General features: G+C 32.8%; 1 protein-coding gene across 4 annotated transcripts in view; it reads right to left on the reverse strand.

The window, feature by feature from the left end:
• Positions 1-19378, reverse strand: part of LOC105320268 (diacylglycerol lipase-alpha) — a 42269-nt gene that overhangs the window by 10132 nt on the left and 12759 nt on the right. The window contains exons 3-10 of one of the 4 annotated variants that reach the window (XM_011418135.4): positions 14926-15027; positions 13949-14117; positions 10689-10751; positions 9158-9202; positions 6683-6767; positions 3633-3767; positions 1021-1223; positions 61-193 (exon numbers count right to left, since the gene is read on the reverse strand). In XM_011418135.4, the coding sequence (XP_011416437.4) occupies positions 61-193; positions 1021-1223; positions 3633-3767; positions 6683-6767; positions 9158-9202; positions 10689-10751; positions 13949-14117; positions 14926-15027 (935 nt within the window). Of the gene's footprint in view, positions 1-60; positions 194-1020; positions 1224-3632; positions 3768-6682; positions 6768-9157; positions 9203-10688; positions 10752-12587; positions 12621-13948; positions 14118-14925; positions 15028-19378 lie in introns of all 4 variants that reach the window. The other 3 variants (XM_034476347.2, XM_011418137.4, XM_011418139.4) reach the window with 3 other exon arrangements.

The following is a 19378-nucleotide window of genomic DNA, read 5'->3' on the forward strand; positions in this document are numbered from 1 at the left end:
TATTTTAAACAGTAACCGATGAACAGAAAGAAAATATAGAAAATGTAGCTATTAACGTACATCCACATGATATGTTGCATACACGATGTCACATTCCCTGAGTTGACTTAGTTTGAGCAGAGCAACAAAGTTGCACTGGCAACAGTTATCTTGAACATACTCCGATAGCGGCTTGTTAATGCAACAGCAACATCTGAAACACAGAATGAGATGACATTTTGAAAATATAAAACTTATTCCTAATACCTATAATTATATATGTGTCTCCGTGTGAGCGAACTATTAACGACGAAATATGTGTACTAGTCAGACTCTGTAATCAATATACCAATACATCTTAAATAACAGGTATTCACTGCAATAAGATAATGCTTGCAATAATCACTGGAAAACATTAAGAAAATTCTAGTCTGTTTGCATACGAACTTTAAGTTACTTGCAGTCAAGTTAACACTCTTTGATAACTAGTAAATAATAAATACTTTTGAATTCAAATTTTATGTCAAATCCAACACTTTAGAATATGGACCATATTCTATAATATACACATGTAGATAAATATTAGCTTCCTGTTACATTTTGTGGCATTGAAAATTCAAAATAAACACCGATCTTGTCGTTGAGGACTTAACGCATTACTAAGACCATTCCTTAAATTGTATTGATACTGTTTCATTAAAGAAACTTCGAAAAAAATAAATAAAATTTAATTGTCCAGTGAAATGCTAGAACGCTAGAACACAGCTCTGAGAAATATATAACTTCTGTGGAATCATATTTATTTGTATGGGTTCATGGGTAGCCAAAACTTTCCTGGTTCTTGGGGACGAAATTTCAGTAGTAGCAAGTTCAGGATAATTGTGATAAATATTAAACAAATGCTTGTATGTACGTTCGAGGGGATTTAAATTCGTGCGCAATGATTACCTACGAAAGCCACAAACATTTGCCCCAACAAACAATGATGGTTTCACAGAAGCCATTTATCTACCTATTGCTTTAGCAAGATATCATTTTCACCTTAGCTTTGGAAGAATTCCGCAGCAGTTAGCATCAGTTTTCATCATAACAACCGCGGGCCATCCATATGCCGCTAAAGCGAGGCGCATGTAATGGATCACCTTGCGGTACTCCGCTAATACGTCGGGCTGACTGAGCTGTAGAAAGGAGGTCTCTGGCGTGATAGGGGTCCCCGACAGGTACTCGTATACGTCATTGTTTTCCTAAAACAGGAAAAAAATATGTATGCAACATCTCTCTCACTGTATTAAGGCATGTTTTATTAAATAACACTCTTAAAACTCTAAAAAATAAAAAAAAAGATCATGAATAATCAACTGAAGTATGATACATATTAACCATGAAAACAACAAATATGAAATGAAAATGACAGGAAATTAATAAATGTGCAATAATTATAATGATTCATTTTGCTATCAAAAATCACAATTTATTTATATGAGTGTCTAAGTTGTATCAAGAGACATTTCACGGTTATATAAATGAATAATATATATCTAAATAGTTAACACTGTAAAATTTAAAGGTACAAAATATTAAAGTACAGTATAAAAATATCGCATTTATTACGAATATTTTACAAAATTGCGTAATACTAAATTGATGTACATTTCACTTGTCATAAGTTTTCTTTTCGATTATCATAATCTGAAGTATAAAGTAGTTCGTGTTAAATAGATTGACCTGTGTTGAATTATTCTGTCAACATGAAACGTATTGCAAAATTCAAATATAACAAAGTTCTTAAACAGATACAGATAGAGGCGTTCACCTCGGTACAAAAATCATCCATGTCCTGTTCTAAATACGAATAGCCTGTCATTATTTTCATCATTTATGACAGCTTAAGTCTATTATGCTAGATAAATGTAAATAGGGGGCAGTTCAAACAGAATTTACAGGTATTATTTTAGGTACAGGCTATCCAAGATCAATTTCATTAGACATGAACTCAAATCAGAGAAGTGTAGATCATGCTCCGAATGTTTTGGATTGTGAAATTTAAATCCATCATTTTAGTGAATATTGTGATACCGCGTATATTTTTATCATAGATGTTGTAGGTCCTGTGAAATATTCTCGTGTAAAAACAAAACTTGTTAATGAATAATACAACGGTGAAAGAAGACTGGTAGTCAATATATTACCCATCGGATATATTCTAAACATTTAGATGTGATTTACTTTTAAATTAAAGTGAATTCGCAAATTCCGGGTCGTCTCCAAATCCGGGTCACTCGTGTATATTTCATGTCACCTTGTTTAAATTGAAGCATAAAAAACTTAATAGATACATTGATCACGAACTATAGGCCTTTCTGTCTTTGATCATTAAACGATAATCGAAAATTAACATTTACAGACCCTCCGAGAAACGAATTTAGAAATAAAGCGCTTTCGAGATGGAGATTTTCACACATCTTTGACATGTTATTTCCATTATTTACGCTGCAGCGTGGTTGATGTGAAAGTTAATGGATGAAAAATATTGCACATGAATTCAGTTATATGTCAACAATTATTCAGAAGGATAACTGCTCAAATAAATTAACACCAATTAATCAATCTGAAGATTTTTTCCCCAATTGAGGATTACTATACCTGAAACATATTTTTCTGCGGATTTACGATAACACTAATTAATAATCAAGGAAAGTTCCTTTTAAAAATCCGGAAATCATCTGGATTTTTTGGATTTTGCAATCTTGAGCATTGGCCTTACATTCCCGCTAAATCATGGGAGGCTCTTTAGTTTATGTTTCTACAATATCACATTTGCATGAATTAATTCAGAAACGATATTACAAATACATGTTAATTTTCATTGAAAATTTGTCATATATTCTGTTCATCAAAGGAAATACGGGAGATAATTCTAACTCAGTGCATTTAATATGAACAATTCTGAGAGTTTCGAATGTCTGAAAAAAGATCTTTTACTGGTATATTGAACCTATGTAAACAAAAAGAGGGCACGAGCCTTGTTTATAGATAAAGAATTGTGAGCTTTGTATCTTGCTTTTAATTTTACGAATGACTCTAAAATTTTATTTGATCATTAGAAATGCATTTCTAAAGCGTTGTAAATAATAAAAACATAAAAATAGAATTTGACCAAATCGTGACCATGATCCTTAATATGAATTTAATTTTAAGATGAGATATTTTCAGCCTCAAAATGGTTTGTTATGAATAATTTAACTGTTATTTTCAAGGCAGCTTCATTAATTTTTCTGCAATTTTTTACTACGGGTCAATGGGAGGCATTTTAACTCTGCATATGGCCTGTCCCGAGACACAGTTAGATTAATCTAACTAAGCAGAGTGTAGTGAAATTAATAGCATTATCATTATTGTAGGCTTAAAGCTTGGTTATGTAAATGTCAGCAATACGGTGTGTTGATGTATCTTTTTCGTAAATGTCCGATATCCTAAGCAATGTCAATCCGTGCACACACGGGTCAAAGTCTAGTAGCATAAACTTTAAATAGAACAGCTTTGCAAAATATCAAAGAAACAGTCTGACGTGACCCGGAATTGGCGACTTCACTGTATTACATATTTGGCTGGGAAAATTTATAGATTTTACCATTAAAGTGTTTACAACTCACCTGAGAAACCACGTGCCTCATGCGCAGACTCTGGTAATGCCTCAGTAGGACAAACCCGGCTATGACGTCAGAAGGTACAACATCTAAATCCCGGAAAAATTCCGTAAACAGCTTCGCAATCTCAGCAATGGTATTCTAAAAGAGCAATATATTACAAAATATACGTATATATTGACATTTACTAAATTACCCACGGTGTAATTGGCACATAGTTAATAAGGAAAAAAGATCAATTACTGATTTGCAGCTCTCTTTATTATAAAAACTGAATTCAAATGTTAGATTTCCAAGTTCTCCAGAAAAATTCTCTCTTTTGTCGATTGACGAATAAAAACTTCATTTCAAAACACATATCTAATAAGTATAATGATACTTTAGAACAGCTATGTTAATCTTATTTCTTCAAATGCATACATTAATTATAGATCGTTACTTGTAAAATCACTTTTAGGGTACTTTGTTTAAGTTGAAGTCATATATTCAAAGCATATGCGCGGATTCCTGCGCGGAGGTACGAAATCTTGAATTATGACCGTCGTCCTTAAAGCAATTTTCATGGAACAACACACAATTTTTAATACAAGTCATTATAAGTGCATTTTGCCAGGCCAAAAATAAAATACGTTGTTATTTGGAATAAACACATGTGTTCAAAAATAAGGGCAACAACACAATTCAAAACACTTCAATATGAAAATTCTATATAACGCGTGATCTGATTAGTCCTAGAAATCACGTGACAGGGCAAACAAAATCTCATGTCTCTCGGGATACAAATATTATATTCCACCTCTTTGAAAGCATCGGTATTGTTCAAATAACCAAGATGAACATACGATGTTAACAAATATTATAGCATCTAAAGCACCATATAATTTCAATTTTTTTCTTGAATCAGAAAAGCAATTGAACTATCTATGACTGGAATGAGAGAAAGAAAACATAATAAAATAGCATAGAAAATTTAACATACGGGACATTTTATGGTTTTAAAAAGTGAAAAACTATCAAAACTAGACGTTTGTATAATTGTATGTTGTTCGGTATAATAGAAATTCATTCCATAAATGTTCAGGAAATATGAACTTATCCCCCCCCCCCCCCCCAAAAAAAAAAAAAACATAATCGAGCGATGCCCTCGGGAAATACGATTTTTCTTTGGGAAATAAATCCTTCACCGTCATGCAATAAATGTATAATGACGATCCTAAAGTAGCTTTCGATGAAAAAAACATTATTAGAAGAAAAATGATTAAATGACTCCTTGTATACCAATATAGCATTGAAACACTACCCTGTAAGAGGATTGTTATGGCAAGAAAGAGGAACGGCAATATACTAGATCAGATTCTTTAATAAAGTAATGTGGACTTGTTTTTAGGTTTCTTTGTTTAATCTGAATGAATGTTACCACCACTGAGAAAAGGATTCTGCATAAATCATGTACCTACGTTTTTCCCATGAAAATTTCACAATCACATTTGAAAAATCCTGTTTATTTATAATGTTTCTACATGTAATATAGGAAATTACTTTGAGGTTTTTTTCCTTCAGTACTATATTGTATAATGTAACATAATTTTCATTTTTTTCAATCTATCAAATAGTGAATATTTTTTTCTATTACACGTACAAGCACGTTATATACTAGGGAGACAACAGGGATACATTGCACGTTAACTCCTACCGCACTACAGTTGAAATTAACGCCAGGGAAATCTAATTTCATAGAATTTATTCCCGCAGAACATGCCTCTCTGTTGAGAAACCGCTGATGTGTGCTAGATTTTATCCTACCGCTCAATCTAAACAGTCTCCAAGTGTAAATGAATGGTTTTAGAGGGTGACAATTTGGAAGGGAGATGACAGACCCCGGTAATAAGATATTGCTGTCGTTTGACCAAACAAAAGTCGTACACGAGAGGTTTGGGTGATGATGCGACAAGTTGTAAGTTTAATACCGTGTATTGTGTTAATGACCCTTGAACAGCTTACAAATTGAAATGATGGGGTTTAAATAAAAGCAACGTCGGTTCTTTATGCATGGTTATATAGAAAATGATCAATGAAAACTGCATTACAAGGGAATCAAGCAACTTGACAAATTAAAGGAAAGTGGGAACAAAACGTTAGCTCCCTAAATGCTATCTCTGCCACCTATAAAATGTAATATGTGAGTTTCAAAATTATATCGCTAATGAATATTCCATTAAAAAGCCTCTTTAAGCATATTTTAAAATGAGAAACGCTCAGTTTCTTTATTTTATGATCGCTTTGCGTTTCTTTTGCTTCATTTTCATATCCCTCGACGAAGCCTCGCTGGAGAAATCGTAGAAATGAAGACTAATGATACACACGACCCGCCATCATCAATTTTCAAGGGTTTCGAGCGACTCTCCGCTCCAATCAATCAAACGGCGATGGAATATCGTTAAGGTGACATCAACAACCGAACGATTACTTGTGGTGGCGTAGGATTTGTCAAAAACAGACCATGATAAATACCGACGTCAAATACTTAACGCAGTACATGTACTTCGTTGACCAGTGAGCTATCGGAGAATCCAGTGCAGTCCATGGATAATTTGAGAACATCTATTCGTGTTGAGAGGCTTCGTCTACCACGTTTGAGAACTGTGATGTCGAACAATTCAATAGCAGTCAGATCAATTTGGAATGATTTCTTTCATAAACCATTAATGGAATGTACTGTTAACCTTTCTTCATATTTTTTTTAACACATCATTCTTTTATTTGCTTTTTTGCAATTAATTATCTTGCTTTTGCTTTAAATGCAATAAATAGACAAAATTTATTTCCAACACTGTTCAGATCTAATAATGGCATAGCCAATGACAGAATGGTTCAACCGCCGCCGATTCGCTTAATTCCGCTGCTTACTGAGTTTTACAACATTAAATATTACCTGCTCTTTCCAGCATTATGATAAATTAGTTTTAAAAAAATTATAATGTGAAACAAGACTCCACATCCTAGAAAGCGTCTACAATGACTGATGCTATAAGTTTGCTCGTGCTATGACTAGATACCCTGTTGTTGTTTTTCCGCTCAACACAGCAGCATAGAATGTTAAACCTCCTATCCCAGCTCTCCTCGTACGCTCGTATTGTTTTCCTACAAAAAGAACATCGATATTAACTGTCATTTTCACGACCACTGGGGAAATAAGAGACACGTATACTGGTGTGACTGTAGACAGGCGCCTTTGGTAGAGTGTAAGGACGCTCAACAAGACTGATGTTTAACTGGGAATTCACACCGATGGTTGATAAGAAGTTTCTTTACTGGCCATTATTTGATCATAAGTTCAATAGAAGACCATAACAACAGTCACGGATTGCTAGTAAAATTACTCTTTCGCCCCACCCATCCACTCTCATCTCTAAAACGCTGCTTGTAAATATGAACTGGGTTATATGTGTCACCTGAGATGTGTGCAAAAAAGTTAAAATGAATTTGTCAGAGCCCTGGAGTTCTATATTCACAAAAATTTTAATATTTGGACTAACTAAACCAATTCCACCTTCTTCCCAACCATTTCCTGCCCAGTTTCTTAGCAAAGGGTTAACAAAAATTACGATATTCAAAACGCATATCCATTTCTGAACTTTAATAGTTTATAAAACGAATATTTTTTTAATAAAATACTTTATGAGCAAAATACAGAGCTTTTTTATGTCATCAGCACTTAGCCATACTTCTGATAATATGGATTAAACATGTAAATACTAACTGCATATTTTTGTATACAGCCGATCGTTTTTCTACATGAATATGACATTAAAGCTCAAATCGAGGCTTTGTTCCCTGAAGATAGAAAAAAGATGGACTATGAGGATTCTACTGTTAAAGGTCATCAGGTATCAACATAAATACACCGATATATTTCACGGTCAAACAAAGATTAAATATTTTAGGTTTCATGAGAAATTATTCAATACCGTCTAAATGATAATGGCACTGTGAATATTTTTCACTTAAATTTGATGTTATGCTACTCCATCTTTTCAATATCTTTATTGCTTTTGATGCTGAATATTAACATATTTCATGAGCAATTGAAATAAATAGGCAAGATCTGGTCAAATGAAAACTGAAAAAAAAAGATATTGAACATTAAACTTTGTATTAAATTGGTAAAGACGTATAATATAATGAAAATAAATAACCGTTACTTTTTAATAATAAAAGATATTGTTATGATTTGGATTTTTGTATTCACTCCATCCAGAAAATTCATGACAGAAATAAGTATGAGATTATAACTTTCAAACATGACTTATATAACGACCGGTATAATGACGGCATGACACCATGAACACCTACCCTGTTAGTAGGAGACTACAAGAATAGCTATGTGGGGTTAATTTACAGAGATCAGGGATAAAAAACATATGTTTAACTGATTAGTATCGTTACCATCATCTTAAGCTTCGGAGGGTTTTTTTTTTACATGATGCGTTAATCAAAGATTTACCTTACACATTTTCATTCAATATTGGATTTTTATCGCTGTAGAACTGTAACTTTCCATATATGTTTTGAGGGTTTTGGAAAACTGACCAAAGCTCTAAGACAGTTAACGTTTCCGTACATATGTCGATAAAACGCCTGAAAGGAGGTGCATTTTCAGATATCTTTTTGGATTTTTTTTTAACTTTGTATTTTAAGGATAATTTGACACCCACCCCCCCCCCCTTTAAAAATAAAACAAACCCCCTGCTTACAGTAAGTTTCTGGTCTGACTTCTAAATATTCTTACATTATACGTCTTATTTAAAAAATGAGTTACAATTTACGCGATCACCGAATATTCGACGTTTGAATGCATCGGTTTTTAACATATCAGCATACTGCATACGGGGAATTATTCGCTAGAGTTTTATTTTCGCCCTTTCGTCCTCGTTGTCAGCGGGAGAATTTAAGAATGAGAAAATCATATATATATATGACATTGATATTCTCCCATTCCTAAATTCGCCCGCTGACAACGAGGACGAAAGGGGCAAAAATAGAAAAGTAGCAAATAATTCCCTGTATAGAGTATCGTCTGGGCGATTAAAGATTCATTTGTGGACTGTACAATGTCAAGAATTCCTGATTAAAAATACAAGTTAGTTTTATAAAGCGCTGTAGCAAGTCAAACAAACTGAACTTCAGATCACGCACAAAAAGTGATGTCCGTCTATAGCTATATACAAACATTGTCTTACTGCATTTAATACATTTTATAGCATGACGTCGACAATCAATTGATATCACCATAAATTCTTGTAGAAATGATAGTTTGTCATTTGGCAAGATCATTTTAGATTCCGGAAGTCACGTTTGCGCATGATCTGTTAATGTAGGTTAATGGGTTATTACAATATTGCAAAAAGCCAGTGGATAGGGAATACTAGTCTATAGTTTATAGTCCAGTTAATGTATGGTTTACGTAGTAATCTATTGAAAGCAAATATAAGGCGAAAATAAAATACAAAATAAAACTTAAAACACAGTACCTGTGGGTATTGAGATAGGCTGAAAACAATCGAAGGAGACTACTCCTAAATAATGAAAGAAATAATGCATGGTCAGCTATGTTATTTGAAGAACAAATAAGAAAAGAATATCCGTTCAAACACTGAATCATTGCTGTAACAGAGTTTATTCATTTAATTACAAATATTTTTCTCAATATATTTCATGATTATATTAACACAAAAAAACGGGATTTCTCTTTTCTTATTGAGAAAACTAATCAATCGTATTAATTGGAAAATTGAATCTAAAACGAGAAGAACGAAAATAGAACCCATTCCTTTCCGTGATTGGAGTCGCCATGCACCTCAATGCAAGAACTGCCAAACATACTATTGACATAGGATGCAAAGCATTTCGTCTATGTACACAGCTGTTTTGCTTAGATTGGCAATTCTTTTGCTCAAACAAAAACATAGCTTAAGTACAGGCATTTTGGTGAGTGCTTCATTCCTCTTATTACACAATGGCGATCAAACATGTGTTTGAGGTGAGGCTGAGTGGGTGTCGGCCTCTAGTCATGCATGATAGTAGAATATACATATTGAAACAAAGCAAGTCTGCATTCAGCAAGCATATGCATATTGGGCCCAAAGTTGTAAATTTACAATTCAAACAACATTTCACTGTTTCGTTACTTACTAGTACCCAAGCATCAGATAGTTTATTTGTTCCTTGACAGGAACTGATGTATATAAATAACCAATATATCTAAAACCATCAATAATGTACACAGTGTACATTTGACATAACCAAAATAATGACATAATTTATTTGAAACTCTTGAAAATATTTATATTTTTCTTTGAAAATAACCAAGTTAAAACAAAAAAACAAATGAAGGTCTTCTTAAATAAAAAAAAATGCTCTGTTCAATATTGCACTTTTCCAATTCCTCAAAGTTTATGGAGTTTTAATACAAATTCAAAAAGTCAATAAAAAATTGGTTCCTTCATTACTTCTTGATTAAATCCCTGATTCAGGTATCAAATTGTTCATTTTTTATGATTATCAAACTATTATAGATAAATTGATTCGTATATTTTGTAAGCTCATTATAAAATATTCTAGCATCATGTTTGTGTTGTTATTTCTCTAGTAGTTCATACACATCCCCTAAGTTTGGCTTCATAACTTAAGCTAAAGCAAGATTTTGAGGTTTGTGTTGTGGTTCCTAATCGTCAGAGTGAGATTCATCCGGGACATGAATGCTAATTATGCACAGAATTCTCCAGGGTACATTAAATTATCTAACATCATCAGAAATAATAATTAGATGATTAACAACTGTAGTTAATCTGTTAAGAAAACTGTGCATTCCAGTAATTATTACAAGCATACATATATTAAGATATATGCAATACTTGCATTAAATTCATTCTCTCTCTCTCTCTCTCTCTCTCTCTCTCTCTCTCTCACTCTCTCTGTATGTCTGTGTTAAATGCATGCTACACTTGTGATCAGGCAAATCAATATTAATTTGTTCAGTGTATTAAGAACACATCCATCTACCTTCTTGGAGGAGAGGGTACCCATAAAAACAAAGGCAAGATTATCTCTAGAATTCCTGCATTGCTGAAAAGTAACACATCACCGGAATAAACAGGATTTCTCTGTTATACAGCTGTTTCTCCCCTAACATCGTAATTTACAATCTAAATGATGTGACATCTTTGACTTATGAAATACAGCAACTTCTACTTCCACACTTTCATAATGGAAAAGGATTAAGGACAAGGGATTATTATTTTTCCCTAGAAAATGTGATGATCATTGATTCTATTATGCCAACAACTTTCACAATTTCCTATCAAAGGTTCTGATGAAATGGGAATTTGCTACTGCAAACAAATCAAATAAATGATGTCCACTACAGCAGTTTCAATGACTTTTTGATTCAGTTTAATAAATTACTTTGTTCATGTAAAAAAAATCACACGTCTGAACATTACCTCAGCCTGTCATGGCCACAACAAATACTTTGCTGAACGTGTCTCAGAATGCAAGATTGGTCCGTAAGAGGTAACCAGCTGTTTTCCGATTTCACAAATGAATAGCTTACAGCTACACAATATGGAATCTAATCATTGAAAGGTCCATCCCATTGATGGAAGTATTAGTAAAGATCAATAATAAGATCATGTAGAGATCTCAAAGATGAATGTGTTTTAAAAAGGACATTTGCATGGATATGTTCTATCAAATATTACTGGAGGTTTTGTACAGATACTCTTAATCTTATAAGACTCAATGCATAGGACAGTTCTAACTATTCTTGAGATATACTCTCAGATTCTCTGTTTCATGTTGTTTAAAGTCATATTCAGAACATGCCCTACTATTCCAGCATCATCAAAACTTGAAAAGGCTCTAATTATTAATAGAGAACCTACACTGTAGAACACATGAAGCCATTGAACAATGGAGGAATAATCATCATGCCATGTATCTTGATTTATCAATATGTTTAACAAGGTGACCACGATAGATGTGAAGAACTCCAGTGGATATAGAAGCAAGTTTATTAAAAATTTGTCACAATATATCTCCTTGTCACCCGTACGCTACTGCTGTTATTCTACTTTCATGAGTCTTAATGGAAGCACTGTGATTTCAGGGCTTTCAGGTTTATTAATCTCCAAAACTTAATTAACTCACATCTAAAGGACAGTTCACCAATAGGATTTGATGTTAGCATTAAGCTTTGGAAGATTCTGAAACAATGTAAGAAAGTATACGGTTTTTACAGGGACAAGCTATATCAAAACCAAGAAAGATTTAAAGACGCCACACCTGGATTTCAATGCAGATGGTGTAATTGATCATTTACCAAAACTGAGTATTTACTATAGAGTAAGAAAAAAATACAAAGACATGCGAAAATTTTAACACTACTGAAAAGTTGAATCAACACTTTCCAAAAGTTATGTCCCTTGGCTAACATCTATGAGAATAAACCATAGGATTCTTACCATAACCAATGTAATTTTGGGTTTTGTAATTTTGTCATTTAACTTTGAGGGTCTATTTTCATCTTGAATTTTGGTTGTCCCCAGATACGGCTAAAATACAATGAATTCATTGCATAGAACTCAAATGTTTTGTAGCATAAAGAAGCAGATTATTGGATGGATCTGGTGTTCATTGAGTTTGGATTGACCCCGTAAAGGAGTCTTAACTATTTATTTTTTGAAAAGTGATGATTGGTTTAATATATAGATCAATTGAAAGAAAATATTTAAGAGTTTAAAAGTCTTACTGTACCAACTTAGTCATTAACCAAATGTAGTTGAAACATACATGTGAATTTTAAAACAAAAGCAAATGATAGATGAAGTTTCTTTAATAAATTTGAAAATAAAACCAATCCATACTGAGAGAGGATTCAAACAACGGAATTATACAGAATACCTCTGTAGCTGCTGAATCCTTGTGATTTGTTTACTATGCATAAATAATGCAACAGAATGTTTATAGTCATTAGTCAATAATAAATATGGTTCATAAAACTTTAAATAACCAGACAGTAATAGTTCTCGGTACATATTTCTAATTTTGAATAAGCTCTAAATAACACAGAATTTATCAGTGCCAAGTTCATGTAAGTTATTTATATATTATACCATGTATTTTTGAAATAGGGAAGTTACAAGTATATATTGGAAAATTAGCATTTGCCCTTCATCTTAGTGCAGTATAGCCAAGTCTGAAGCAAGCACTAGCTGAACATCTTCTTAATGATTTATTTGGACACAGACCTACTTTATAACTCCAATCTTTTTGTCAAGTTTAGATCTAAAAATCAAATTAAGTATACTTTTTTTTAGATATTCCTTAAATATAACCCAAGTTTCTGTGATTGGTTCAAGCCAAAAACTGTTATTGGTGTATAAATGATTACACTAAATACAAATATGGTATACAACTGTAGTACTATGATAGAATTTTTTCTTAGGTACCTAAATTACAGATTTCCTCCTTTCCCCAACTTCAAAATGAAATATTAATTAAAAATCAGATATTGAAGAATGGTCTATCTTGCCAGCTTTTGATCTCTTAATGAATTTATAACAACATTGTTCATGTTGTAAAAAACTGTATAATATATGATAAAATCAGTATTTTTAAAAAACTTTCAATCTTCTAATGGCTCTAGATGCCCAAACATTTTCAGACTGAGAAATGTTGCACAATCTCATGAGATTTCAGGTTTCGTGTCTATGTTTATTATCCATTATCAAGCTCTTTTACTAATTCTTAAACAATCTTCATTCTGTAATTGACAGTATAAAAATCCAATGTAATTGTGTACTGCATCGGTAAACATTACATATGGAATTTGGATATTACCATATTATATCTTTTTATCTGATTTTTTAATATTGTTTGTTCTGAATTTGTTTTGGATGTATCCAAACTTCGTGTGCATATGTGGTTTTTTTTGGTTTTTTTTACTTTTTTATTTTTATTATTATCTAGTATGGCTACTGATATAACATATTAATAATGATCATAAGGAGACTCATTGTCTCAATAACCATGATAATAAAATTGAATAATATATAAGCCAAATCTCTCCTATATAAGAAGCTCAAATAATATTCTCTATGATGATTACATTACTAATATATATAGGATAATATCTAATGACAATGACTGAATTCAAATGGTTCTCATAACACCCTTCTTTCCAAGAGGACTTGCACAAATGAAGACTATATATGTACAGACTGTAACAATTTCCCTCTCTGTGGTCTCACTCAATCACGTACCTCTGTCTCCAGTTCCGCCGGCCACTGGGTCGCTTGTTGCGTTTCTGCCTCTCTTTCAGACTTTCTTGGAATCGCTTCATCTTGACCCACTTACCCCCGGCGTGGTCGTAAGTACACCAGACCATGATTCCTATCACCAGCAGTATCAACCAGTTACAGATGTTCATTGCTGATCAAAAAAAATATATTCACATAAAATACAAATACTGTAAACTGGACTTTTTATCAATGTCAAATACAAATACTGTAAACTGGTCTTTTTATCAATGTCTAATACAAATACTGTAAACTGGACTTTTTATCAATGTTTAATACAAATACTGTAAACTGGACTTTTTATCAATATCTAATACAAATACGGTAAACTGGACTTTTTATCAATGTCTAATACAAATACGGTAAACTGGACTTTTTATCAATGTCTAATACAAATACTGTAAACTGGACTTTTTATCAATGTCTAATACAAATACTGTAAACTGGTCTTTTTTCTATGTCTAATACAAATACTGTAAACTGGACTTTTTATCAATGTCTAATACAAATACAGTAAAAATTGAATTTCCTTTTATTTCTTAAAAAAAGACAATAGGTATTATTTGGTTATAATGCCAAAGGGCAAGTCTATAATTTAATGGGAAGATTTGGTTAAAATACAAAAGCCATCTATAATGAATGTCCAAATATGGAGAAGTATCAAAGGTCAAATAAGTACTGGCTCCTCCATCGATTCTTTATTGATATGAAATCACAAATAAAATGTAACGAAAACACTGATTAAAAAGATTGTTGTGTTTCAAGAGAACTGTTCATAAGATAACTTAGTTTTCAAATATTAACCCTATTTTGAATTTGCCTACTGTCAATGAAGGCAAATGGGTCATACATTAAAGCGGAACAAAAGTTCCCCTGTATATACTAATGGAAAACCATGTCATTTCCCCATGAAGTCCATAGAATTTTTCTGTTTTCATTACCCAGTGTGACTTTCTTCTGGACCTCTGCAGGACAACTGAGGTAGTGATTGGCCAGCCAGACCACACCCACTATCTGCCATGACAGTTCAAACAGGAGGACAGCTACAATACAAAGGTTAAATCCCACAATTAATCAAGTCATGTTTAATTTAAATTAATATAAAATACATTGTTACTGTCTTGAAATATAAGAAATATTTGTGTGAGGGTTAAGAAACATTTTGCTCTAATATTCACAATCTACATCCCCAATTTAAACCTGAAAGTCAACAAATGTTGATACATTTCTGCAGTTGAAACTACATGTATGATGCCATGATGTAAATGATGCAATATAGATGATGTCACAATGCATTTGAATAAAGATTTCAATGCACCAGGCAGTATATTCAGCTTTTGGTTGATTATAGATTTAGTTTATTGGGTTATCTTCATTCAGTAAATGAAAGGTATAGTTGCAGAATAAAATTCCTTCATTTTGATAAAATTACTTCTTATTTCCCTTAAATATTGTAACAAAATGAAAAACTTTTGCCTGATACTACTGAAAAGAAGCATTGCACAGAGTGCATTTTAGCTAATATCAATTTCAAAAAAACTTTTTTGAAAAGTTTTTTTTGTCAATAATCAAGCATCTGTATACTGTGCATGTAACATATGTTTATCTTTATTGATGATTACAAATGCTGATTTCAGTCCGAAAGGACTGACTTATTGTTCGGAAGTAAAAAGAAATATTGCATTAATATATCATATCTCCACCTTTAATATAAGCACAGCTAGAACATAGGTAAACGTGATACTGTAGGTATATATCATCCCCATCTCTTTTACAATCTCTCTCCCCAAAATCAATTTATTACTACAATAAAACCTTCACAGAATCTGAGGCATGCCTGCTAAAACAATAGGTTTATAATTCTCGATTGGAATTTATCAGAATAAAGCGGCTATAAAAACCCAGACTAATTGCTTTTTACCCCCTAAAATAATCAATTTCCTTCAGATATAAGATTTCATAATACAAAAAGACCAGAGACAAGGGCATTATCAACAGTGCAATCATATTGAGCATAAACCCGCACAAAATCCAATACACTAAAAAAATTCCCCCCACACACAATACACAACTTCCTATAGTGGCCCAACACTCCAGTTTCATTGCTTTTGAGACAGTATTTTTTCTCTCGAGTTCATACAGTTTCTGTTCTATGTATGTACACCTAAATGACAGGCAAGAAATCAATTCCAGTCCTTTCCTGTTTCACACAGTAGCATTACCTCTGGTGGTTTTACAGAATTAATCTTACAAGGAAACAATTCTCTCTGTTTAATTAACCCACCCTAATTACAGCATAGTGTGTCAATGATATCAATTAGTGTTGTACTACATACTTCATTCATTCAAGGATTTCTTGTACAATTACATAATATGTTTACATCTGCATACATGAGATTTGATTAGTACAATTGTATTAATTCAAAGTACATGTTACTATGTACACTAAATTATTACAGGCATATATATGTACATTGCACACATATATTATGTGATACATCTTTAACTTACTATTCAAAGATCTAAATCAGATCTAAGTTTACTGGTACAATGGGAATGTAATTATCTGTACAAGTATGATCACATATCAATAGACAAATACAGTTGAACTTAGATATCTCGAACACCGTTATCTCGTATACAATGGATATGTCAAAGGGATTTGTAAGTCCAAACCACTTATTTTTAACGTAATTTATCCTCTTTATCTCAAACTCATGGATATCTAGAAGTTTTTTAAATAGTTTCAACTAATTCGAGATAACGAATTTTGACTGTAAATGAGAATTATAAAGAAACATATTCCCATCTAAAGGTCAATCTTCTTACATATATGTATATTTGATTCGATTCAGAGTTTTTTTCATAAGTTTTCTAAATATTTCTACATGTACAATGTGATCAACATTAATTATTACCGTATTAAAGTGTCTATGCATTATTTATTATGATGTGTTACATAAGGAATAAGGAATCATTCTTTGAGTATTATGAGGTGATAATTTCGGTCGGGGCGTGATCAAATCCAATAAAGCCCGAAGGGCTTTATGATAGATTTGATCACGCCCCGACCGAAATTATCACCTCATAATATTCAAAGAATGATTCCTTATTACTTATATTTATATAATCTTAGGCCATCGTACGATTAAATATTTAAATATAAATAAACAAACCCCACTGGCGCCTCGATTTGGCGTCGTTTGTATGATGAGTTATATAGTACAAAATCGATACGTAGTGTTATCACAGGCAAAGACACTGGATAATGTAAATATTTGAAATTAATGGTCATTCGTAAGGCTTTATGATCTATGCATGCACAATACCAGTATGTACACTATTTATGCAAAATACCATAAACACTATTACTGCAAAATACCATAAACACTATTACTGCAAAATACCATAAACACTATTACTGCAAAATACCATAAACACTATTACTGCATTGCTAGAATTTGCAAGGTTGAGCACATGGCTCAGTGGTCATGGGCGTTAGGCCAGTAATCGAAAGGTCGCTGGTTCAAACCTTGCTATGGTCACTTGATGTTGTGTGTTATGCATTTGGACAAAGGCACCTTATCTACATTGTCTCAGTCCATCAAGCTGAAATTCGATACCGGCTTATGCTGAGGGTTAACCTGCGATGGACTGGTGTCCCATCCAGGGGGAGTCAATGACTCTCATCCGCTAAGCACCACGGAAACCGGGGATAAGTACCAACCTTATGCGCCTTCATGGCATGGAGAAGGATTTGACGTAACGAGGCCGAGTACAGTTGAAGTACGCACGCTTTCGCGCAGCGTTTTATTTGCATATTGACGTCATTTGTTTGCTGGGTTGACGCCATGGCATTATAATTTCAACTTCAGATATTCAACGAAATTTGTTGAAAATAGCTCGTTTGAGGCGTTAAATTTATATTATATTGTAGAATAAACATACATGTCTTGAAGTATAAGCTATATTTGCGCTTGTGTCAAAAACATGAAGAGGATTCAGCAAGCTAGCTGTCACATTTTCTTGCCCCAACTAAATACTGTGGTTTCAATGATATTCAAGGGTATCAATTTTTGTGGATAAAGTGAAAATCACACTTTCAAGGGTATGTAAATTCGTAGCCAATGACCCCATCAATACAAAATGTTAATAGAAATTGCATTTCAATGAACATTTAATTTCATGGATCAACTTAAAAACGAAATCCACGAAAATTGGTATTCAACGAATATTGTTGAAACCACAGTATAGCATGTATTTAAAGACAGTAACCATGTATACTGTATATATGACCCTAAATATGTGATTTTATATATATTTTTATTACTTAAACATGTTTGAATGCTTTAATAACACTGCAAAGGTCACCATTTTTGCCTTTGTCAAATAAAAATTAGCCATTATCCGACAACTTCCGAGAAACTGGGCATACAAATAAAACTTTGAAAAGACCCCTGGAACAAACCAGGAGGTAAAAGGGGTTTTTTTATTTGATAATTTGATGTCTTCTAGCAATAACCTTCATATGTATAACAGGAAAAAAAATCCCTAGGGCAGAAGTTTAAAAAAATTGTGCAAAATTGATACATTTCAATCAAAATCCCATAAGGGTCCTATGTTAAAAATTAACAAACTTTGAGATGACCCCCTAAACAAATGATGTGTCATTTTTTTTTGTTTTAAAATAATATCATTTCAGTAGAAATACGTGTAAGAAATTTCATTAAAAAATCTACGACAAATTAGACCCGGCCTCGTTAACTTAACTAAAATTTGCAAGACACTATATATAAGAGATAAACATGTAAGGCTGGGTACAGGACTGGTAATTTAAAATTCATTATGACTGTCTGAGACCTTGTTATATGACTCATAAATCAAACAACTCTTCTCATGTAAAGACCATAAATGTAACAAGATTATATATATTTAATGAACTATTTGTAAAAGTCAATGAATTTCAAACCCTGGAAGACAATGAACTTTGACTCTTGAATAATTAATAATTATAGAAATGGGCCTCTTCTTTGTCCATATGCAGTGACTTTAAACAGATGGGTGAATTATTTTCTATTTTCTGATTTGCCAACTGGGTTAAATCAATAAGAGAGCTGCAACAGTCAGCAGCTGTTGTAGTATGCTGAGATATAAATCTGTACTGCTGGATACAGGGAGTGTAAGATAGTGTCACATGATGAGATCTCACACCTAGTCCTTACTGTGGTGTCTCACTAACCCATCACTGCAGGCCCTGCAGCGCATGGCATAGATTGAAAAGATTCTCTCTCTCTCTCTCTCTCTCTCTCTCTCTCTCTCTCTCTCTCTCTCTCTCTCTCTCTCTCTCTCTCTCTCTCTCTCTCTCTCTCTCTCTCTCTCTCTGCAATTGAAGTA

The sequence above is a fragment of the Magallana gigas genome, chromosome 9, assembly GCF_963853765.1.
Source record: "Magallana gigas chromosome 9, xbMagGiga1.1, whole genome shotgun sequence".
Taxonomy (NCBI): domain Eukaryota; kingdom Metazoa; phylum Mollusca; class Bivalvia; order Ostreida; family Ostreidae; genus Magallana; species Magallana gigas.